This window comes from Lithobates pipiens, unplaced genomic scaffold (genome assembly GCF_037356315.1).
Source record: "Lithobates pipiens isolate NorthernLeopardFrog02 unplaced genomic scaffold, aLitPip1_a1.2 Scaffold_1, whole genome shotgun sequence".
In the NCBI taxonomy this organism is placed as follows: domain Eukaryota; kingdom Metazoa; phylum Chordata; class Amphibia; order Anura; family Ranidae; genus Lithobates; species Lithobates pipiens.
In genome coordinates, this window is record NW_027507685.1 from 194,552,231 (window position 1) to 194,577,322 (window position 25,092).

Consider the following 25,092-nt stretch of genomic DNA (forward strand, 5'->3'; position numbering starts at 1 on the left):
CAGGCAGAACTTCTAAACACAGCCTGGCCAGATTGGTGTTAAGGCCTACCTACACAATTAACCCTCAGAACCTTTACTGTTCTGAGGAAAAAACTAAATTTACATGCGTATGACATTTTGTCCAAAATGTCATCCGCTACACCTATATCTGCATGTGCCGACCTCATCGGCACATGCGCACTGACACAAACTGAAGCAATGACACCTACGTGTCGTTTGCTTCAGTGAGTATGCCGTTACCGGCGGCTCCCACGTGGGAGTGACGTCATCACGGCTCCGGCCAATCACAATCGGAGCCGATACCCGGAAGTGATCCCCAGGAGCGATGTCACCGCTGTGTACAGGCACCGCAGCGAGGGCTTTGGTCTCAGGAGTATTACATAATGAGCTAGTATGCTAATGCATACTAGCTCATTAAACCTTTGTCTTGCAGATGTCAGTTTTTTCTTTCTTTTTTTTTCAAAGTGGGTTTACAATCACTTTAAAGCCAAATGTATGTTGAGCTCCCTGTGACCTATAAGGGTCATATATTTTTATGTCCACACAGGACTTTCTGCAGCCATTGTTATGGTTTTTCCTAGCATTTGTAATGTGAAAGCACAACTACAGGCCCGGCAGCCAATCATGGCCCTCCCTTGTCCTCGCCGCCAATCATGGCCTTCCTTTCTCCCTCAGCTGCCAATCATATCCTACCAGTCTCCTCCAGCCGCCAATCAAAGGCTTAGTTTGTTTCCCGCGTCTATCACTCCTGAGGTAAATGGACGGGGAGCGATGAGGTAGCTATAATCTCTGGAAACCGCAACATTCATGAGGTAAACCGGAGGCGGGGGATTCGTCGGTCGGCGCCTGTAGTCCCGGTGCTCGAGGTGGGAGGTGAGTGTATTCCGGTGTAAAGGAGCGGGCTCCGGGGTTATTCGCCATTTCTGGGTGTGGAGAGGCCGGGCGGAGCGATATAAAGTACTCTCCTGTTTATTGTAGCATTAGTTCATGACGAGTGACCCTCCTCTACTCTGATCTTCGACCCAGCTGACCTTTCCTACCATTCCTCCATAAATCCCTTTCTTAAACCTCAGCGCTGCTCATCTCCTGCAGCTGCTTCCGGTGTACAACTTCTCTCAGGAATTGGAGCACTTCCTGCTGATGGTGACAACAGAGGGCCCTGCCTGTGTAATGGGTAGGGTTGCTACCTCATCCCTCTTGAACACATATTAATTACTCCAGGTTCTGAGGCTAATTTATTGCAGATAAGACACCAAGAGAGCTTAATTACCAATTAAATCGGGCACAGAGCCCGTATAATACATATGTGTTGGGGTTCAAAGGGGTGGAGGTGGTGTCACTTCACTTTCTGCTCTGCTGGAGTGTGCATGTGTGACGCTGCCATATGTGTTCCAACACAGGGCCGCTCACAATGCTTTGGGTACGACCTCGCTCGGAATAATTATATTCTAACTTTTTTTTTTTTTTTTTTTTTTTGAAAAGCCAGTGATGTGTGAAACACCCAAAAAGCTCCAATTAGGAAGGACCTTACCCTGCCGTTCCCATTCACTTTAAGGGGGGGGGGGGACTCTGCAGATTCTGATGTAAGGGAGAACTCTGGGCACACTAACATAAGGGATGCTCCGGGAACCTTTATTAAAGGGGGAACACGGAGGACTCTGATGTAAAGGGGGGGGGGGGACATGGAGGGCTCTGGGAACCCTTATTTACCTTAGTGTACTTGCTCATAGGCAGGAGAGAGAGAAGGGGGAGACTTCAGTCGCAGACAGGGATGGATGGTGAGCTCACTCACTCCTTGGCATTGAGCACCTCTTATCCAGATGTATCTGAGGCTGCTGGACTTCAAATTTATAGCCCACACTTTCCTTTTTCTGTGGCACAGCCCTGGGGATTGGAGTTGGCATGCACAGAAGGGTACTACTTGTAGCTGCACTCTACCGCCAATTTTTCGGTGCTATTCGCCCGCTAGAGCGTCACTTTTTGCCTAACCCCCCCCCCCCCGCTAGCGGCCGAGAGGCTTAAAACCCCCACAGCGCTATGCTGGCGGTATAGCTGCACTGCCCCCTATTGATTGCAATGGGCAGCAGTGGTGTATACACACCGCTCCAAAGATGCTGCTAGCAGGATTGTGTTTTTTTTTTTCTCCCCCCCCCCCCCCCCCCCCCCGTCGGCTCTTTCAGGGTGCTTTTGCAGGTGCTATTTTTAGCGCTGTGGCGCCTGCGAAGCGTCCCAGTGTGAAAGTAGTCTTTAAGGCTGGGAGGCGGAAGTCAGAAGTCGCTCTGGTCCTCCAAGGGTATAGAGCCGAACGGTGGCGATCTTGCCCTCACTCGGCTTCCTGCCTGACGAATGGCCATACCTGATGGGTTCTGGTAAGCTCGGGCGGAAGGGGATCTCTCCCGATACCTATAAAAGCTGTCCGCCTGCTGTAAACAATGATGCTAGAGTTATGGCAGCTAGTTGCTGCCATAACCATGGTTTTTAATGTCCAAGTACATTTACAGTTAGGTGGTCGGAAAGTGGTTAATGACTTAAACAACAAAGCACAAATGACACCCAAATGTTTATTTTGTAAATGATAAAAGATGTTGCCCCAAGTAAATAGAGACCTGACAACCGGCTTTTATTTACATTTGTGATCAGCTGTGATTGGACACAGCTGCTCATGTGGTAAAGAGCCGCTGATTGGCTCTGTACCTCGATCTGTGTCTTCGTATGACGGCCTCCCAGAACTAGCTGTCCGTGCTGTAGCTGTTATGCCATAACGCGGTTGGCAAGTGATTAAGTGCCTGGGTGTGTAACTTTTTATTTATTTTATTTTTTTGCACTATAAGTCTAGGTTCACACTGAAGCGATGCGGGAACACCGCGAATCCGCGGCGGGTTCCCACATCGCATGCCTCCCGGCGGCAGTTCACACTGCCCTATGCGAACTGCTGGGAGTGTCAGTGAAACATTAATGACACCCCCCAGATCAGTTTGCATATCGCAGTGCGATCTGCAAACTCGGACAGGAATCGGATCGCATGGTGTGAACACCCATGCGATCCAATTCTGTTGCGGACCAAAAAAAGGGTCCTGTGCGAGTTTGTGGCAGGTGCGATGCGAATTCAGCCATACTATCTGTATGGCTGAACTCGCATCGCACAGAGATCGGATGTGATTTGCACTGCAGTGCGGTGCGAATCACATCCGGTTCTCCTAGCCGCAGCAGTGTGAACCCAGCCTAAACAAAAAGACTGACAATTTAGAAAAAAAAAATTATTTTTTTTTTCCTTTCTCCTATAAAACCTATCAAATAAAAAAGAAAAAAAAAATTGAAGAAAAATCTAATATCTATTTAATTTAGGCCAATATGTATTCTGCTACATGGTTTTGGTAACAAAAATCCCAATAAACGTGTATTGTTTGGTTTGCGCAAAAGTTATAGCACCTACAAACTATGGGGGATATGTATATCTCTCTATATCCTATTAATGGCTGCTTTCAGTGACTTGTAGCGATACTGTGATTTTTGTGGCTGACATTCTGACACGTGACACTAATGCAGTGATCAGTGCGAAAAATATGCGCTGCTACTGTACTAATGACACTGGCTGGGAAAGGGTTACTATCAGGGTGATCAAAGGGCCTGTGTTTCTGTGTACTGTGGGAGGTGCCCTTACTAGGGGAAAGCATGGATGCTAGTGCCCGCTTTGCAGAGACACAGGATCCATGCCTTCTCTCTTCACAGAACGGCGATCTGCCTTGTTTACAATGGTAGGGAGGTGGAAAGGCAGTCTTCCTAAAACCCCTTTCACACTGGGGCAGCAAAACACTGCTTATTTTAGCGGCACTTTACCGCCAGTTTTGCAGCGCTATTCAGCTGCTAGCACTGAAACCACAAAGTGCTGCTGCAGCGGTATAGCCACGCTGCCCCATGGATTTCAATGGGCAGGAGCTGCTGTGTACACCGCTCTTTCACTGCTCCAAAGATGCTGCTAGCAGGATTCCCTTTATTTATTTTATTTATTTTTGTGCTCTAGTGGGAAAGCCCTCAGGGCTTCCACACTGGAGATAGGTGAGGCTCTTTCAGGGCGCTTTGCAGGTGCTATTTTTTTTTTAACGCTGTAGCGCCTCAGTGTGTAAGGCAGGGATGCCCAACCTTTTTGAAGAGCGAGGGCCACTTATACGACTTGGTAAGTGGTCGCGGGCCACAATGAGCAGAGCAGGCGGATGACAGGTCCGTGCAGAACCGACACGGACACAGCCCACTCTACTCTATGGGTCCATCGATCCGATCCACCCTGACAGAAGGGGATTGATCTCCTTCTCTTTTATTTTTTAAGGGGGTTCCACCATCACTGTATAACCAAACGATATACTCACTGTCAGCTTCGTGCTGTTTTGGTCACAGGCTACACCTGTTTGCTTCAGATGTACACACAGACTGCCACCTGCAGTCTTGCACTCAGACCTCCTGTCTCTTTCTCCTGGAGCCATCTCCTACTGAAACCCTCACGACCTCCTAGGCCAGACTCCCTGTCTGCCGGGCGGAGCTGTCTCTAAGGGCTCTTTCACACCGATCCGTTCAGGTCAGCCTGTCAGTTTTTTTTTTTTTTTTTTAGGCGGACCTGAACGGATGCTCCATAGGCCTCTATGAAGTGTCGGATGTCAGTGGTGACATGTCCGCTGACATTCGACCCTCTCCAATTCAAAAAAAGTGTGATGGAGGAAAATTCTACTTTTCCATCCGTCATCCTCTGCGGGCCGCCGTCATCCGATCTCCCATAGGGAAGAGCGATGCTCTGACAGGTCCGTCCCTGCAGTGTGCCGAGGATGGACCTGTCCTCTTCTTGCTCAGCAGGGATCGACAGATAATTGGGTATCTGTCCCGTGTGAAAAAGCCCTAAGGCTGGGTTCACACTATAGCGATGCGGGAACGCCGCAAATCCGCGGCGTTTTCCCGCATTGCATACCTCCCGCCGGCAGTTCACACTGCCCTATGCGGACGGCTGGGAGTGTCAATGATATGTTAATGACACCCCCAGATCCGTCCGCATATCGCAGTGCGATCTGCACACTCGCACAGGAATCGGATCGCATGGTGTGAACCCCCATGCGATCCGATTCTGCTGCGGACCAAAAAAAGGGTCCCGTGCGAGTTTGCTGCGGGAGCGATGCGAATTCAGCCATACTATCTGTATGGCTGAACTCGCATCGCTACGGAGATTGGATGTGATTTGCACTGCGGTGCGAATCACATCCGGATCTCCCCCCGCAGCAGTGTGAACCCAGCCTAAGTCTGATCACTGACTTCAATTCCTGTGAAGTTTATGAACCCAGGCCACAGCTGTGTAATTGGTAGTCCTGCCATAATTGGGCATACACTGCTAATATGCACCTGTGACATGGGGTGTGTGTGTGTGTGTGTGTGTGTGTGTGTGTGTGTGTATATATGTATGTTTTGCATTGTTATATAACTGTATGATCTCCCTTTTATTTTTAATGTTGTAAAGCGCTGTGTAAACTGTTGGCGTAATATGAATCCTGTATAATATTAAACGAACACCGCTGTTATTTCAGGTTTTCCAGACATGGCACAGCCGAGGAGGAGAGGTCGTCCCAGTGCTGTCCAGGACACATCAGCTCAGGTACCCTGGATTTTCTAGCCCTCTTATATACCTTTTTTTTGGTGTGTTCAGAGCAGCCCCTGGTGAGATCTTTCCTTGGCTGTTTATACCGCACCGCAAAGTAATACAATGCTGCTGTACTGAGTTACAAGAATCTTCAAGTGTGGATTTCTTGAGACAGCTTGCAGTACACTTTGGGGTTGATTCACTAGAGCTGGAGTGCAAAATCTCTAATGCAGCTGTGCATAAAAACCAATTGGCTTCCATTTTTTTTTTTTTTTTTTTGTGTTTAAAGATTAAGGGTCCTTGCACATGGGCGGTCCTCCCCGGCGGACTCGGCTTTGCCCAGCTAGAGATCGCTCCTTTGATCCCCACTGAGCCAGCGGATGACAGGTCCATCTCCGCTCACTGTGCAGACATGGACCTGTCAGTGTCCTGCTCTCTTCTGGGGAAATCGGATGAAAATGGACCGCCTGTTCGTTTTTCATCCAATCTGCCAGACGGATGGAAAATGGATTCACCGTCCGTCAGAATTTCATGGACAGGATCAAGGCATGTGTCAGCTGACATTTGCCGCTCCATAGGAGTGAATGGAGGCTCCGATCAGGTCCGCCTGAAAAACTGACAGGCGGACCTGATTGGAAAGCCCTTGTAAAAGGGGCCTAATTGGCTACCATGCACAACTGCACCAGATTCTGCACTCTCCAGTTTTAAAAAATCAACTCTAATCTTTGTCTTACAAACCAGCTCGACCTTAAACTTTGTATTCTTAATTTTTGGGTGTGTTGTATCAAAGCAACCACAAGTTTATTAAAGTGAAATTCTGGGAATATACCTAACTAATTGTAAAACTCAAAAATAGACTAACCTTTTTGGAGAAAAGATCTGTATACTTACCCATTTTCAGGTCTGTGGTCCAGTTAGGTGATCCTCTCCCCTGGGTCAGCTACTAGTGGCTGCAGGGGGAGTAGGGAGTGCTGACAATAGATGGGCCATAGTAGGCCTATGGGAATGATGTCACAGCTCAGGCATTTTCAGCCATTGTTGAGAGCTCATTCCTTGCCCCTGCTGGCTGATCATGTGACCGGATTGAAAATGGGCAAAGTATGTAAATCTTTCTTACACAGGTTAGTCAGCAGAGGTGTTGGGAGGAGGGAGGGAGGGAGCAGTTTTAAGATTTGTTTATAACCCGGAATTTTCTTCTTTCTTTTTTTCCTACTCTAGCTACAAGGTTTACTTGTGAGAACTCCAACAGTGGTTCCTGCTGTGGGAGGCAACCCTATTGAAAGCAATGGGAGGCAGCCAGCTCTCGCAGCTAATTACGTCCACTCGCATGTGCTCGCTCAAGCAGCTATTGCATGCTAGTGATTGTCCCTGGACGCTCTCATGTGATAACAGTATGAGAGGGGGTGCAATCTGCTGCAAGAGCTGGAAACTTCCCATTGCTTTCAGTAGGGCTGCCTCCTGCAGCTATTTGCAGGACCCTCATGGTGGGGTTCTTACAGGTTATTGAGGGCAGGGTGCAAGTGTGGTTGTACCCTTAAAGGTAGAAGTCATTCGGAGCATGTGCTTATTATCAGCTTTAAAGTCCAACTCTGGGAAAGCGTATTTTGCCCATACAGTGAGACTGTGCCTGCACTGGAAGGTGTTAATTGCTCATTTTTTGTCTAGGGAATTGGAGAACGGAGATATTCTTTCTTAATCCTTTGATCCTCCCTGCTCAAGACCAGTTCCTGCTATTCCTGGCCCCCCACGGTACAGCGGTCTTGTGCAGTGGATTGTTCTTGATGTCATCGTGCCCATAGACCTTCTCCGGACATGAGGACATTGGGAACAGTCCACTGCTGGATCATGGGGGAGCACCGTTCTCCACTGGAGAGGAGGATCGAGTGAGTATACTGCATTCTGGCCGTCTCTGGACAAAACGACCAGTTAAACCATGCATGGTAAAACTTACATTTTTGTCAACATTTTTATTTTTAGAGAGCGAGAGAGATTAAGTGTTGAATGAATGTGTGTCTGAGGTAGGTCTTGTGTCGATGGTCCTGACAAGGATGGGCTAATCTTTTTTTTACTCTTTAATCTTTTTATAATCTGTGAGTACCAAAAGAATTTACTACCGTCAAAAAGCCATTCTAAAACTTTGCGAACAAAATTGTACAAAATTTTGGAGTGTTGAGTTGTGCCACCGTTCTTTCCTTTGAGAACTGATCGTCTAGGCTGACTTAATATCTTCTTGTTTTTTATATAGGATATGGATGTGGAGGATGAGCTGAGTCAGACCCAAACGCTATCGCAGGCAAAGAGGAGCCTGGAGAAGCATTCTCCTGACCAAGTAAATCTCAAGGTACAGAAGGTCCACCCATGTCCTTTTATGCTGCTTTTCAGAAATGTGCACTGAAAGTCAGTGCTTCATAACATTTTTTTTTTTTAAATCTCTCCTATGCAAAATTTTCTTGACACATTGGACTTGTGTCCTAATTTTTATGTTTTGCATGTGAGACTGCTGTGGTGTATTGATTGTGTATCTTAAATGGAAACCTAGTAATATCTTAATTACTAAAATATGGAGCTGGGTTCACACAGTTGCATTGCAGTAACGTGAAGGAACGCACATTATGTGCATTAGGTGTGCTGGTGTGTTCTGAATGCACCTATGTTGCAGTCCACTGCAATGTATAGGAACGCACCCCTGCTTATTGGGGTGCACTACTTTGCTAAAAATAGTGTGTTAAGAAGCCCATTCAAATGAATAGACTGTTTGCTTGTTTGGCTGGACTTCTGTCTATTACAGGAGTGCAGTAAGTTATTTTATTTATTTATTTTTTTGCACTCCTGTGACCCGTTTTTCAGCAGAGAGAGGGCTGAAGTCTGCGACAATGAAGTCTGGACCCATCAGATCACTGGACCGACACCTGGGTCAGTTTCTGAGAGCCTGAGCTGGCTGCCCCCTCCACAGCCCAGCGTTTCAACTAGCGAGGAGGGGGCAGAGCAGAGAGCTGCTCACTGAGAACGGAGTGATCAGCGATGTTCGCTTGCTTGGCTCTCAGTGTAGAGGCGCCAGGGGACAGATGCAGCATTGGTACGATGCTGCATCCACCTAGCTAAGTATGATGTGCAAGCAAAGCGACAGGGTTTGGAGGATGCACATGCATGCCTCTGCCCCTGCCAACACCCACTGTGATTTGTACACAGCGAGAGTGTCCTCAAGTCTGGACTTGCTAATCTGCTGTGTCCAATCACAGCGCAGAGAGAGCCCTGTGTTTACAATCGACACAGGACTCTGTACAAAGGTAACAATATTTTTCTTATTTCTGCAATGCAGGGATAAGCAACAAAGCTCTTTAGTAAAAAGCAGCACATAATACACACGTTACATATAACCCCTTGATCGCCGTATATGTTTACCTCTTCCCAGACAGTGTCATTGGTACAGTGACAGTGTATAATATTGGCACTAATTACTGTTTTGTTGCCAGTGGCAGTTCCCATCCAGTGTCAGATTGCCTGCTGCACTATCACAGTCCTATTATGTCGCCAAACACCATTACTAGTATACAAATAAAAATTCCACTATATATACCATCGCTTTGTAGACTCTTTAAATTTCAGGCAAACCAATCAATGTATGTACACTTATTGGGATTATTTTTTTATTTTTATTTTTTTTCTCAAATTACCTTTCAGGACAACCCTGGAGAGAGCGCAGCTCCGCCCATTTTAACAGGAAGCACTTGCGGACCTTTAAATCCCTCCTCTTCTACCATTGCTTCAGTTATTGTGTTTTCTCCGTCATGGTGGAAGCACTTGCGTGAACCATGGTGCTGTGTCTCTCCAGGGTGGAGTTTAAAGGCCTTACCTTCGGTGAGGCGTTTCGTATGACCATCCCAGCTCTTTTCGGTCCAGACCTAGAAACCATTCTAGATAGAACAGCGGACAAAAAGAAGGCTTTCTCTGCCAAAAAGAAGCGGGCAGCTAGGAAAAAATTTTTTGTGCTGTTCAGCAGCCCCGAAAGGGTAGAAAGAACAGTAAAAGCCCTTTGGGCCCCCAAAAGGGTAAGGGTAGAGGAGGGGTTCTTTTTAGATCCTAATCACACCTTTCTGGCCAAAAAGGCCTTGGCTTGCAATGCTACTAAACCTGGCCTCAGAGCCTCTTTGGAAACTACCATTCAGGGAGGACCTTCTAATACAAGGATCAGTGGTTCATCCAGAGGCAGACCGTCTACACCTATCTGCTTGGCTTCTGAGGAAGATCTTCTAAAAGCTAAAGGTTTATCTGACAAGTTAGTAAAAACCCTACTCTCATGCAGGAAAGAGGTGACTAGGACCAGAAGGTATGGAAGAAGTTTAATTCCTATTGTACCTCTAAGGGCTTCCAGGTGAAGTGTCATTTCGGTCCTCGAGTTTCTTCATGAAGGAATGGAGAAAGGACTGGCAGCCAGCACCTTAAAAACTCAGGTAGCGGCTCTTTCAGTTTTTTTTTTTTTTTTTTTTTTTAAAAGACTCTATCTAGAGAAGTTCTAATTTCAAGGTGTTTTTTTTATTTTTATTTATTTTATTTTTTTGAGCATTGGCACGAAATAAGCCAGTATCTGTCAAGTTTACCCAGTTGGAATTTATCTCATTTTGCAGGGTCTCGCAGGGGTGCTGTTTGAACCCTTACAAGATGCTTGTTTGAAAAATGTACGTCTTAAAACAATCTTTTTGGTGGCCATTACGTCAGCAAGGCGAATCTGTGAACTTCATCCCTTGGCAATCACGGCGCCTTTTCTGAAAATCTTTCCAGACCGGGTAGTCTTTCAAACAGACCCAGCATTCCTTCCCAAGATCTCCTCAAATTTTCACCGTTCTCAACAAATAGTGTTGCCTACAGTCTCCTCGGCTCCTGCTAATGCAGATGAGGAAACTTTCCATAACTTGGTCGTAAGGAGGTGCCTTCAATTCTTGTCAGTCACCAAAGAGTTCAGAAAGTCGAACGCCCTGTTCATAGTCTTTTCTGGCCCTCCTAAGGGTGAAAAAGCCTCCAAAAGCACTCTGGGTAGGTGGCTCAGAGGGGCAATTTCAGAGGCCTACAGAGCTAAAGGAGTAATACCTCACGCAGGGATCGCGGTTCATTCCACCAGAGCAATGGCAGTATCCTGGGCCGAGAGGGCTGGTGCTATGCCTGATCAGATCTGCAAGGCGGCCACGTGGTCAAGCTACTTGACCTTTCTCCGACACTACAGGTTGGACTTATTGTCCACTGCGGATCAGGCCTTCAGCGGGAATGTACTGCAGGCAGTAGTCCCACCCTAGTGTAAGCTTCTCGGTTATCCTCTCCAGGGTTGTCCTGAAAGGTGATTTGAGAAAGACTAAGGCCGCGTACACACGGGCGGACTGTTCGCCCAACCTTGTCCGCTGAACAGTGTTTGGGCGGACAGTCCGCTCGTGTGTGGGCTTTCAGCGGACAGTTTCAGCGGACAGTTGGACGGACAATGTCTTTCGGAAATTCCGAAAAACTGTCCGCTGAAACTGTGTTTGAGCGAACAGTCCGCCCGTGTGTGGGCTTGTCCGCTGTACTTTCGAAATGAGCGGACTGTTCCCGCTCGGAAAGTCCGCCCATTTCGAGCGCGTGTACAGGTAGGCGGGGCCCGCGAAGGAGACGTCGCGGGCTCCGCCGCCTGGAATGGGCTTAAAGGGGAACCCCAACGCCGAAAAAAATCGGCGTGGGGGTTCCCCCCAAGTCCACACCAGACCCTTGTCCGAGCACGCTACCCGGCCGGCCAGGAAAGGGGGGCGAGCGAGCGCGCCCCCCCTCCTGAGCCGTACCAGGCCGCGTGCCCTCAACATGGGGGGTGCCTTGGGGAAGGGGGGGCCGCGCGGCCCCCCCACCCCAAAGCACCTTGTCCCCATGTTGATGAGGACAAGGGCCTCTTCCCGACAACCCTGGCCGTTGGTTGTCGGGGTCTGCGGGCGGGGGGCTTATCGGAATCCGGGAGCCCCCTTTAAGAAGGGGGCCCCCGGATACCGGCCCCCCACCCTATGTGAATGAGTATGGGGTACAATGTACCCCTACCCATTCACCTGTGAAATAAAGTACAAATAAAAACACAACACAGGGGGAAAAAATATTTTATTGCACAGCCGGGGGTCTTCCGTCTTCGGGGGTCTTCTCGCCGGACTCCTCCGCTATGTGTGTGTAGCTCTTTTGCCAGCGGAGGAGTCCGGCTTTCTTCCTCCCCGCCGCCGGCCTCTTCTCCCGACTTCGGGGGTCTTGTCCCCCTCTTCGGTTCTTCTGCCGGGCCACCGCGCCTTCTTGTAGCTCTTTTACAGGCGGTGGCCCGGTCTTCTGTCGCCGCCTTCCGTTCGTGTTCTTCTTCTTGTTCTTCTTGTTCTTCTCCTGGAGATGTTGACTCGACGAGCTCTCCGGCCGGAATGCCGGGGACGCGCTGTGCGGTCACTTATATAGTGACAATGGGGCGGGGTCACATGGTATATGTCACATGGGTTGGTCACATGGGTTGATGTCACATGGGGACTATGACATCGTAAGGGGGCGGGGTCACCATGTGACATCAACCCATGTGACATATACCATGTGACCCCGCCCCATTGTCACTATATAAGTCACAGCGCAGGGCGGCTCTGGCATTCCGGCCGGAGGGAGCGACGTGTCAACATCGCCTGGAGAAGAACAAGAAGAACAAGAAGAAGAACAAGAACGGAAGGCGGCGACAGAAGACCGGGCCACCGCCTGTAAAAGAGCTACAAGAAGGCGCGGTGGCCCGGCAGAAGAACCGAAGGCGGCGACAGAAGAACGGAAGACGGCGACTGAAGACCGGGCCACCGGACCAGGCGCGGTGGCCCGGCAGAAGAACCGAAGAGGGGGACAAGACCCCCGAAGTCGGGAGAAGAGGCCGGCGGCGGGGAGGAAGAAAGCCGGACTCCTCCGCTGGCAAAAGAGCTACACACACATAGCGGAGGAGTCCGGCGAGAAGACCCCCGAAGACGGAAGACCCCCGGCTGTGCAATAAAATATTTTTTCCCCCTGTGTTGTGTTTTTATTTGTACTTTATTTCACAGGTGAATGGGTAGGGGTACATTGTACCCCATACTCATTCACATAGGGTGGGGGGCCGGTATCCGGGGGCCCCCTTCTTAAAGGGGGTTCCCGGATTCCGATAAGCCCCCCGCCCGCAGACCCCGACAACCAACGGCCAGGGTTGTCGGGAAGAGGCCCTTGTCCTCATCAACATGGGGACAAGGTGCTTTGGGGTGGGGGGGCCGCGCGGCCCCCCCTTCCCCAAGGCACCCCCCATGTTGAGGGCACGCGGCCTGGTACGGCTCAGGAGGGGGGGCGCGCTCGCCCCCCTTTCCTGGCCGGCCGGGTAGCGTGCTCGGACAAGGGTCTGGTGTGGACTTGGGGGGAACCCCCACGCCGATTTTTTTCGGCGTTGGGGTTCCCCTTTAAGCCTATTCCAGGCGGCGGAGCCCGCGACGTCTCCTTCGCGGGCCCCGCCTACCTGTACACGCGCTCGAAATGGGCGGATTTGCCTCCTCCTTACGTGGGCGAGTCCGTTCATTTCAAAAGTTGAGCGAACTGTTTGCCCAACCTTGTTCGTCAAACAGTCCGCTCGTGTGTGGGCAAGTCCGCTCATGCAAATTTTGAGCGGACTGTTTGACAAACTGTTTGCCGAACAAGGTTGGGCGAACAGTCCGCGCGTGTGTACGCGGCCTTAGGCCGCGTACACACGGGCGGATTGTCTGTCCAACTTAGTCCGCTGAACCGTGTTTCAGTGGACAATCCGCTCGTGTGTGGGCTTCAGCGGACTTTTTCAGCGGACTGTCTGACGAACAAAGTCTTACGGAATTTCCGTAATTTTGTCCGTTCAAACTTGGTTTTGTCCGTTCAAACTTGGTTTTGTCCGTCCAAACTTGGTTTCAGCGGACAGTCCGCTCGTGTGTAGGCAAGTTGGACAGACTAAGTATGGCGCATGCTCAGAAAGGATTTACACGGCCGAAGGTTGCATTGCAGTGTATAGGACGTCGTTTTTCTAGTCCCGTCGTACGTGCTGTACACGTCATCGCGCACGCTTTCAGCGGACTGTCTGCTCATCGTGTGTGGTCAAGTCCGTTCATTCAAATTTTGAACGGACTGTCTGTCGGATTGTCTGACGAACTTAGTTGGGCAGACAATCCGCCCGTGTGTACGCGGCCTTAGGCTTACCGGTGATGGTATTTCTAAGAGCCTTTCAGGACAACCACTAGTTTCCCTCCCTATTTATTTATTTATTTATTTTTCTAGCTTAGAATTGGGATAAGTATGTATCATCATGGTTGTTTTGTAGAAATACTGTCAACGTTAAGTCTAAGTCTGCTTCCCTTCCCGTGCACCGTACTCGTGTAAATGCTGTAATACCTTTTTTTTAAAATGGGCTCAAATCGCACTGCAAAGAATCGCATGTGATTTGAACAGGCATGCAGTGTAATTTCTGTCCAAATTGCATGTGCATGCTTGTTTCCCCCACTGCTCCTGTGTGAACCCAGGCTTGTCATAGCAAAACTGCATGTAAATCAGACATGAATCGCACAACATTCCTGTTCAAATCACATGAGATTCTTTGCAGTGCAATTTGAGCCCCCTTATTTTTTTTGGGCTCAAATCACAATATGTGCAACCCTGCTTTTATATTCTGTGACTGTAAAGCTTCTCCTGTTTGGCTGAGGTGGGAAGCCATCTCTACCTTAGCCAATCGGGAGACGCTTTGTATTCATTTTATAGGATGCAAAGTTCACTGTTAATGACTGAGCGGCGCTCAGCCTGACCTAATTTTTGTTTCTGGGAAGGGCGGGAATTTACGGTCCTGCTACTGGGACACACTGTTGTATATTGTATGGCGCTGAGGCTTCATACAGTTTATACACTGCACATCACCACTGCATCTGTTGGTGAGTAAGTAAATTGTTTGGACTAATGTGGTGCAAACAAAACTATTTAAACTTCACTAAAATATGGAGGTCTGCTATAACGATATTTATTTTAAAAGGGGTCTACCATATAGCTCCCCTGTAGGAATCTGTAGGCTGTTCTTTATTTCAGTATTGGTCTAAAACTTGGCGTGTGTGTGTGTGTGTGTGTGTGTGTGTGTGTGTGTGTTTTTTATTTTTATTTTTTTTTCTATCCTCATATTTGCTATTTTGTTACAGGTTGGCGAATTGGTACAATATATCTTGGTGAGGGACCAAAAAAAGCTGCTCATTAAACGTGCAGGTATGTCTCCTTTTTACCTGTTAGTCTGTTATCTGATTGTGTATACTTAAAGGGGTTGTAAAGGTATTTTTTTTTTTTTTTTTTTCTACATAGGTTCCTTTAAGCTAGTGCATTGTTGGTTCACTTATCTTTTCCTTCAATTTCCCTTCTAAATGTTTTTTTTTTTCTTTGTTTTCTTTGTCTAAATTTCTCACTTCCTGTTTCACCCCAGTAAGCTGTTCAGTAAGCTGTTCTGGCTGACTAACCACCAGCTCAGATGATGGTGAGAAGTTTACTGAGAAACAGGAAGTGAGATATTCAGACAAAGCAAAAAAACATTTAGAAGGGAAATCAAAGGAAAAGGTAAGTGAACCAACAATGCACTAGCTTAGAGGAACCTATGTAGAAAATAAAAAATTTACCTTTACAACCCCTTTAAGTAAAAAGAAAATGGCTCAAATCGGGACATAGTGAAACCAACAGTGGCGGCCCGTCCATGTGTCTGGCCCCCTAATCTACATGCCGGATGCATAGATTCCAATGGGGGGGTTTGAAACACATGGTTAGTGCCAGAGGCTCTAATGGGCTTTTATAAAAAAAAAAAGGGGGGGGGGGGGGCTCGGGGCGAACTCCAAGCCCACCCAGTTGTGTGATAATAGCGAATAAATATTCGCTATTTACACACTGCTTCTCCTCCTGGCCAATCGGGTCTAAGACCCGTTTCCTGATTGGCTGCCAAAGAGGGAAGAGACGGAAGTCGATGTTATGGAGAAGCCGTCGCCTGGGTGAAATGCTGCCCACCATGGGGGGGCTTGTTGTTAAGCTGAGTGCTGTTTAACCGACATGGGGGCCCTTTAATATAGTGAGAGTAAAAGATTATCCTGTAATTGCCATTCACTCCGGAGTTCTGACACCTGCTGGAGTTACTGATTTGAGCCATTCAGGAGATGTCTGCCTTAGTCCATCCCGGGGCCTCAAACGTGGCCTACTCTGACGAAATTTTTTTTTTTCTTCATTTCTAGAACTCTTTAAACTCCAATTCTAGAATAAATAATTACCAACCAGTTAATTTCCTTTACTGCTTATCTCCCCAACATGCCAGGCTGTGGAATGGCTTAAATGGTGCCAACACGTGTGGGTGCTCTTCTATGCAAGCTACAAGGAACACTGACAGTGAGGCCCAGGCATTTGTCCCTAATGGCAGATGAAGATGGATGCTTAAAGGGGTTGTAAACCCTTACAACACACTTTGACTTACAGGTAAGCCTAAATTAAGGCTTACCTGTAGGTCCAAGAAATATCTCCTAAACCTACACGGTTTAGGAGATATTTGCTGAAAGACAGCCACCGCTGTCTACGCGCATGCGCCGTAGACGGCGGCTTGCAGGCACACTATGCACGGCATTGTCAACTACGAAGATGCCGCGCGTGTCGGCTCCCGTGCGCATGCGGGAGCTTCGCCGAATGACAGTGGCGGAGCGAGACCCCACCGAGAAGATGGATGTGCTGGACTACAGGGGACTGCGGTGACATCGCTGGCTCCTGTGTCAGGTAAGTGACACCTAATGGACTACTATGCGATGCATAGTAGTCTATTATGCTTTGCCTTTGCAGGGAATGAAAGAGTTTACTTCCTCTTTAATGCAGCTTCTTCCAGCCTGAGCTGCCATTGCTGGTCTTAAAGTGATACTAAAAGTTTAAAAATGTTTTTTTACTTTTAATGCATTTCTTGCATTGAGGTAAATCTTCTGTCCTCTGACTTCTCTGTGTGGAAGGGGAAGAGAGGTGAGAAGAGATCCAATGCTGTTCACAGTTGCATCTCTTCTCTGCTTTCTTCCTCTTCACGCAGGGACTCGAAAAGCCATTGGCTCCTGCAACTGTTAATCAAATGCAGTGGGAAGCAAGTGGGGGCAGGGTTAATTTCTGCTGCGTGTGTCTATGGACCGCGCCTCCCTGGACACTGAGCAGACGCAGGGTGTCCCCATAGTAAACGGCTTGCTATGGTGACACACACACACACAGTGCCAGTGGGGGACTTGAGAAGAGGCGGTTTGGAGCGATGCATAGTAGTCCATTATGCTTTACCTTTGCAGGGAATGAAAGAGGAAGTAAACTCATCAGGGTTTACTTCCTCTTTAAATATAGAATGGCGTGTCTATAGCATCGTTCCACGCCTTGCATTTATAATTGGTTTACACTCTTGAAATTTGGTCAATTAATGGAACCAGACAATGGTGTGTGGGTTTTTTTTTTTTTTCCTCCCCTTCCCTCAGGTAGTACCGTAATATGATCCTGTGCTTGGCACCAATATACATGTCTTGAGTCCTCCCAACACATCATCATCTTTGTAGAAGACCAGGAAAAGCTTGCACTGCATTATGGAAGCTAAGCTTTGGATTAGATTTGCTGTGCTAAACATTCTGTTTTCTTTACAGAAATTATAAAGAATGTGGTGAAGGAATACAAGGATGTGTATCCTGAAATACTTCTCCGCGCTAAGAAAACGTTGCAGGAGGTGAGTGAAACCCTGGGGAGCTTTCCATATGTCAAGTGTTTTTCCTTGTAGATTATGTAATACAAAATTAAGAACAAGAGAAACGTGTGTGGGTGTTTTTTTTTTTTTTTTTTGTTTTTTTTTTAGGCTGTGTTCACACTATAGAATGTAGCGGCACACAGCAGGAGTCCGGAGCGTCTCCGTTCACTGTTTCAGGTCCGTTTTTTTTTATTTTTTGGGCTGAATTTGGACCTGAAAAGGACCAAAAGATGCCCGGGACCCCCGTACAATTTGCTTATGGGAAGTTGTGTGAACCGGCACCATAGAGTCACAATCTCCTGCTTTGCGAATTGGATGCGGAGTTAGCCGCATCCAATTTGCAATAATGTGAACCCAGCCTTAGCTCCCTGTTTGCTGGGTGCTAAAACAATTTACATGTAGTACACATTAAGGAGCACAAATTGCCATTTAGCATAATTCTAGGACACTTCGGGGGGAGACTTATTAAAACTGGTGTGCTCAGAATCTGCATAATAACAAAACCATTAGTGTTACTAAACCCAGGACTCTGCATTCATGATATCTGGTCACCCACAGAATATGGAAATGCAATTATTTTAGTAAATATAAACTGCTAAATACCTTTTTCTCATCGGCAGTATAAAGCAGTCGTGTGACGTCTATCAGTATCTGGTTAAAGCTTGTAGGAGTTTTCATTATCCTCTGGCTGTCCTATAAGGATGCAGGACCCCTGACACTTTGTCTAGACAGTGCTGATTGGCCCTGTGCTGCTCACATGCAACTCTACCAAGGGGAAAAACAAAACCTCTAGCAATACACACCAAACTGAGCATGTGCAGAGTGCCTCCAAGGCTCTGTTCTATCAGCAGATGGATTGGGCACAGTGGAAGAAGGGAAGGGTCAGAAGACTGAATCAAACAGCCTTTTTACACAATGCGGAGGACAACAAGCATGCATTTTACTGCAGGGGACTCAAACTGGTGGCCCTCCAGCTATTGCAAAACTACAAGTCTCAGCATGCCTCTGTCCCATCATGTCTGTGGGTGTCATGCTTGTAACTGTCAGCCTTGTAATGCCTCCTGGGACTTGTAGTTTTGCAACAGCTGGAGAGCCGCTGCATATAAACAATGTTTTTTTTTTTTTACTGTTGTAACACTAAGCCTTTTGGAAATGCTGGTAGCTTGACTTTATCTGAATTTTGTTGAACTGACCCACAACGAGCATGGTAAATGGATCTCAAAAGTGTTGGCATTTCTTGTCTCTATACCTCCTTAAGGTCGGAGAATTGAAACCAAAATATCAGCCAGGGAACTAGCATTGTCAAAAGCAGAGGCAATGACTAGCTTCCTTCCAGGATTCTCTCATGACTCGGACCTTTTTTATTTCTGTTCTATTAGCAGTATATAGTTTAGGTGGTACATGATTGCTTAGACTTTTTAGACGTCTTTTGTGAGGCTGACTGAAATTCTCAAATTCTTATTGGGGCCAGGCTGTTCATTTTACTGCCGCAGGGCGCCACGGGCAGGCAGGATCTCGTACATCATCCCGCCTCTTCTGAGTTAGGGGTGCGCAGCTATCACATGGTACCTGGGCCAATCCCTGTACCATGTGATGGCTCTGGCCCAATCACAGCTCTTAAGAATGCAACCCATTCATAAGTTCAAAACATGGCTGTTACCGTGATCATTTCTGTAACGGCAATCAGTCTACTGTGTTTGGAAAGCAGCAGGCCAGGTGCTCAGCATTGGAGTTGGTGGCATTGGCAAGTGGAGATCACTGGTGGCTTCCAGGGGTATTAGCTAGGTAAGTGTGTGTGTGTGTGTGTGTGTGTGTGTGTGTGTGTGTGTATATATATATATATATATATATATATATATATATATATATATATATATATATATATATATATATATATATATATATATATATATATATATATATATATATATATATATATATATATATAATACAGGTAATGCAGTGTGGGGGTTTTATATTTATTTTTTTCCTTCTTCACAGAATATTCCTAGAAGGGTGCAATGTTTGTTGCATTCATAATTTAAGGCTTAATGCCCACTGCTGCTGGTAAACGGACATTCAAGAGCAGTTTGGTATTTTCAGCTGCCCATGAACTCTCCTCTGTTATCTTATTAGTACATGTACACAGGGACCTTTTTTAGTCAGTAATTTCTGGGCAGTTTAGAAGCATTTTTTTGGGGAAAGCAAAAAAAAGCATTCAGGACGGATGTTCAGAGGCATTTGAAACGCCAAATGATATATAGGTTGTAAAACGTAGCTAAATTTTATTTTTTTTTTTTATTTATTTTTTTAGGTATTTGGTTTCGAGCTGGAGGAGATCGACACCAAAAACCATATATATGTTCTCACCAACAGACTAGAGCCTGTAGAGGGGGATGGAATTAAAGTGTAAGATATGTATATTTTATTATTATTTTTTAGAGTGTGGGGTGGGTGTGGTTGACTAGATTTTCAGATCTTATTGTCTGGTACATGTTGCTGCATGTAGGTTTAACCTGTTGTCGCTCATGTAAAACGCATATATGCAGCAGGCAAAATTGAGGCTTTAATGCTCGCACTCTGCACATATGTTGCTGGGTGGGTGATAATTCTGTCCTGAGAGTAGTCCAGAGATTCTCAACCAGGGTTCCTCCAGAGGTTGCTAGGGGTTCCTTCAGCATTGGGGCAATTTCTGCCTCTCAGATAATTTCCCACCGACACCATTGATCTTTTTAGCGATCTGTAAGGAGGTAATTCTTCCCACTGACATCACACTAATGTAGTAATGTAGTTGTAAATTTCTAATTTTTAGCAGGGGTTTCGAGACCGGAGAAATATTTCAAAGGTTCCTCTGTGTTGAAAAGGTTGAGAAAGGCTGATATAGTCACTGTGTAACCCCAGCACAGAGACCAAGTGGTCTGGATTAACGATTGGTAACCAACAGGAACTATCTCTCCATCAAGTGGCCACTGTGACAGCAGTCACATGATTGTCTGCCGCTGTCTTTTCTGCCCCTCCCAGGCACTTAAAAAAAAAAAAAAAAAAAAAAAAAAAGCCAGCAGCTACAAATATTGCAGTTGCTGAATCTTAATAAATTGACACCTGTCCCAGGGTCCAGCCATGTCGGCGACAGATGACGAGCAATCGCTCATCTCTCCGCTGCCCCCGTCCCCATCCTCTGTCAGGGAATCGGGAAGTGAAGCATTGTGGCTTCACTGCCCGGTTCCCTACTGTGCATGCGCGAGTCATGCTGCGCGTCTCCACTGGTCCCCACTGTGTCCTGGGAACTGTGTTTCCCAGAACACAACTGGGCAGGGCATCTACGCCTAGCTTGTCCCGGAAGTCGGTGCAGATACCTGGATTATCCGCTATTATTCTCAGCTATGTAAAACTCAGGAATACACCTTGTTGGATTTAACCCTTTATAAACCAGTATATTTGTAAAAGTTCTGGAATTTTATTTATTTATTTTTTTAATAACACATTGGGGTTGATTTGCTGTTACTAAAGACAAATCTACCGTGCACTGCTCCAGAGCATGGTAAATGAGGCAAAGCTTCACTTTGCAAAGAATGCCCAAACAAATGCAAGGAAATATTTTTTTTTTTTTAAACAAAAAAAAGCATTTTTGCTTGCACCTGATTGGATAATTAAAATCGGCAGAGCTTCCCCCTCAGATCTAGAGCAACTGCACTTGCAATGCACAGACTATTTGCCTTTAGTAAATCAATCTCAATGAGTGTTTGGTGCCTTCATATCCTCTTCAAACTGGAGGCATACAGTGATTTTATGAATTATTTACTTTAAAGTAGAACAGTAGTCATCTGAAAGTGGAACTTTAGTCATAAAATCTAAGTCCTTCTAGATCACTCCAATTCAGACTGACCCCTTTTGCAGGTATATCAAATGCTTCCAGACAACCTAACTATGTCATTACTTTGACTTTAAATGCTGCTGCCATAACCTGGGGTGTGTGTTTTATTTATTTATTTTCCCTTCAAACAACAGGCGGTCCAGTGTCAAATACAGGTGGTCCCTGTGGCGTTTGCCACTGGATCACTTTTATAGGCAACGGACACACACACACACACACACACACACACACACACACACACCACTTTCCGTGTTTGTAAGACTGCTGGGCAATATGGCGTAACAAAGGTATTGCAACAATCTCCCTTTTATTTATTTTTTTTATTTTGTAGGGTCTGATATATCTCTCTATCTCCTCACTCATCTCTCAGAAATGGGCTTGTCTGAGCCTGCTCTGCACGTATTCAGTTGCTCTACTTTTCAGCACTTTGACGAAAAGGTAGAGGCTGATCTGCTGACAGCCCAAAGATTTACTGCTGCTCAGGGGCTTTGGGCTTTAACAAAATGGTAGCTTGCGGCAAGAAACCTGAGCAATGCTGGAGGCAATTTACAGCACACACTCCTTTTTTGATAACCTAATTATTGTGTGTTCCTTGCTAAATAACATTTGTTTAATTTGTAATTTTTTTTTTTTACCGAGTTATGGGTAAAGTTCCACTTTAAGTTGAGAAATGTATGTTTGAAACCAATGTTGCGTTCGTGTGGTGTTCAATTATTAGTATTCTGTATGTGATGTACAGAGGTCCTCATTCCATTAACACCCATTTCCTGTGAGCAATGGTAAAAGCCTATGTCTGTGTAGGGGGAGGAATTGAGGGTAAAGATGTTTTGTGACATCACACTGCTAATATTCTGGGATGCATTTGCAGCCTAAATGTTTCCTGTGGAAAGTATCACTTGCACGGGCGTCTTATGTGGAAGATATAAGTCGGAAACTTATTTTCCATGTGTCTGACACCATATGAACACAGTGTTTGTCCCTGCCAGCTGCCATGTTGGTGCACCCTAACTGGCTACTGATTCATTCTAATTCAACTGAAGGGAGAAAATGCTAAACCCTGAAGTTGGAGATTTTAGGCCCCTGGTAACACAAACTATTTGTAGACGAAGAAAAAGGGGATGTTTCTGGCTGGTTAACAGTACTATTTGATGCCATGGGGTGTTTGGTTTTAGGGCCAGTTAGCATCACATGCAGTTTTAACTTCCTTTTTGATGGGGGGGGGGGGGGGGGGGGAAGAGGACGCATGGAAAGTAGGTTATATGGTTTCCAATAGCCTAGCTCACACCCGAGGAAAATAAAAAGTAGAACATGCTGCATTTTTCCTGCACTGGAACATGGTAAAATGCATCAAAAACACACTAGAGTGTATAGTGCATCAAACCCCAGTACTATTTAACCAGTTGCCGACCGCCGCACGACGATGTACGTCGATAGCATGGCACGGGCAGGCATATTGGCGTACATGTACGTCCCTTGCCTCCCGCGGGTCGGGGGCCCGATCGGGCCCCCGCCCGGTGCCTGCGGCGGTCGGTATTCGTGCGGGAGCGATCCCGGACGAGGGGACGGCCATTCGTTCATGGCCACCCCCTCGCGATCGCTCCCGACGAATAGGAATCCCCCGTGACATCACTTCCTCTCCTGTAATGTAAACACAGGAGAGGAAGTGATGTATTCTCTCCTCCGTGTCGGTATTTTTCGTTCCGACACGGAGGAGAGCGGATCGGTGAGTTGCACCAACACTCTACACACACAGTAGAACATGCCAGGCACACTCACACCCCCCCTTTACCCCCCGATCACCCCCCCAATTACCCCTGCCCCCCAGTCACAGTGACACCAATGTCATTTTTTTTTTTTTTTTTTTTTGCATTGGTGTCATTTGTGACTGTAATAACTGTTAGGGCAGTTAGAGTTAGCCCCCTTTAGTTCTAATGTACCCCCCTAACCCCCCCAATAAAGGTTTAACCCCGTGATCACCCCCCGTCGCCAGTGTCACTAAGGCTGGGTTCACATTGCAGCGGTTTATGAGAACGAATGTGATTCGCACCGCACTGCAGTGCAAATCACATCCGATCTCTGTGCGATTCGAGTTCAGCCATTCGCCGCACCCGCCACACCCGCCGCACCCACCGCAAATTCGCACGGGACCCTTTTTTTGGCCCGCAGCAGAATCGGATCGCATGGGTGTTCACACCATGCGATCCGAGTTTGCAGATCGCACTGCGATATGCGAACTGATCTGGGGGTGTCAGTAACATTTCACTGACACTCCCAGCAGTTCGCATAGGGCAGTGTGAACTGCCGCCGGGAGGCATGCGATGCGGGAACCCGCCGCGCATTCGTGGCGTTTCCGCATCGCTCCAGTGTGAACCCAGCCTAATAAGCGATCATTTTTCTGATCGCCGTATTAGTGTCACAGGTGACGCTAGTTAGGCAGGTAGGTATTTAGGTTCGCCGCAGCTTTTTATAGCGCCAGGGACCCCCATATACTACCGCATAAAGCCCCCTGATTGCCCCCTAGTTAACCCTTTCACCAGTGATCACCATATAACTGTTACAGGTGACGCTGGTTGGTTAGTTATTTTTTATAGTTTCAGGGCACCCGCCATTTATTACCTAATAAAGGTTTAACCCCCTGATCACCCGGCGGGTGTCATTTGTGACTAATAACTGTTAGGGCAGTTAGGGTTAGCCCCCTTTAGTTCTAAGGTACCCCCCTAACCCCCCCAATAAAGGTTTAACCCCGTGATCACCCCCCGTCGCCAGTGTCACTAAGGCTGGGTTCACATTGCAGCGGTTTATGAGAACGGATGTGATTCGCACCGCACTGCAGTGCAAATCACATCCGATCTCTGTGCGATTCGAGTTCAGCCATTCGCCGCACCCGCCGCACCCGCCACACCCGCCGCACCCGCCGCAAATTCGCACACGGGACCCTTTTTTTGGCCCGCAGCAGAATCGGATCGCATGGGTGTTCACACCATGCGATCCGAGTTTGCAGATCGCACTGCGATATGCGAACTGATCTGGGGGTGTCAGTAACATTTCACTGACACTCCCAGCAGTTCGCATAGGGCAGTGTGAACTGCCGCCGGGAGGCATGCGATGCGGGAACCCGCCGCGCATTCGTGGCGTTCCCGCATCGCTCCAGTGTGAACCCAGCCTAATAAGCGATCGTTTTTCTGATCGCTGTATTAGTGTCACAGGTGACGCTAGTTAGGCAGGTAGGTATTTAGGTTCGCCGCAGCTTTTTATAGCGCCAGGGACCCCCATATACTACCGCATAAAGCCCCCTGATTGCCCCCTAGTTAACCCTTTCACCAGTGATCACCATATAACTGTTACAGGTGACGCTGGTTGGTTAGTTATTTTTTTATAGTTTCAGGGCACCCGCCATTTATTACCTAGTCTCACTAGTGTACCCCTAAATTTAGGGGTGTCTACTTTCCAAAATGGGGTCATTTGGGGGGGGTTTGTGCCATCTTGGCATTTTATGGCCTTCAAAACTGTAACGCCCTTAGAAAGCCTGAAGGCGGTGCTTGGTTTTCGGGGCCCCGTACGCGGCTAGGCTCCCAAAAAGTCCCACATATGTGGTATCCCCGTACTCAGGAGAAGCAGCAGAATTTATTTTGGGGTGTCATTTCACATATGCCCATGGAATGCGTGAGCAATATATCATTTAGTGACAACTTTGTGAAAAAAAAAAAAAAAAAGTTTGTAATTTTCCCGCAACTTGTGGCAAAATATAAAATATTCCATGGACTCAACATGCCTCTCAGCAAATAGCTTGGGGTGTCTACTTTCTAAAATGGGGTCATTTGTGGGGGTTTTGTGCCATCTTGGCATTTT

The 25,092-nt window shown here is 47.2% G+C and overlaps 1 protein-coding gene across 1 annotated transcript in view; it reads left to right on the forward strand.

The window, feature by feature from the left end:
• Positions 1-732: 732 nt before the first annotated feature.
• LOC143981527 (non-structural maintenance of chromosomes element 3 homolog) overlaps positions 733-25,092 on the forward strand; it is a 35,600-nt gene continuing 11,240 nt past the window's right edge. The window contains exons 1-6 of the mRNA XM_077479432.1: positions 733-873; positions 5,562-5,629; positions 7,860-7,955; positions 14,794-14,857; positions 17,272-17,351; positions 19,684-19,778. Coding sequence (XP_077335558.1) covers positions 5,573-5,629; positions 7,860-7,955; positions 14,794-14,857; positions 17,272-17,351; positions 19,684-19,778 — 392 coding nt within the window. The 5' untranslated portion in view covers positions 733-873; positions 5,562-5,572. The remainder of the gene's footprint in view (positions 874-5,561; positions 5,630-7,859; positions 7,956-14,793; positions 14,858-17,271; positions 17,352-19,683; positions 19,779-25,092) is intronic.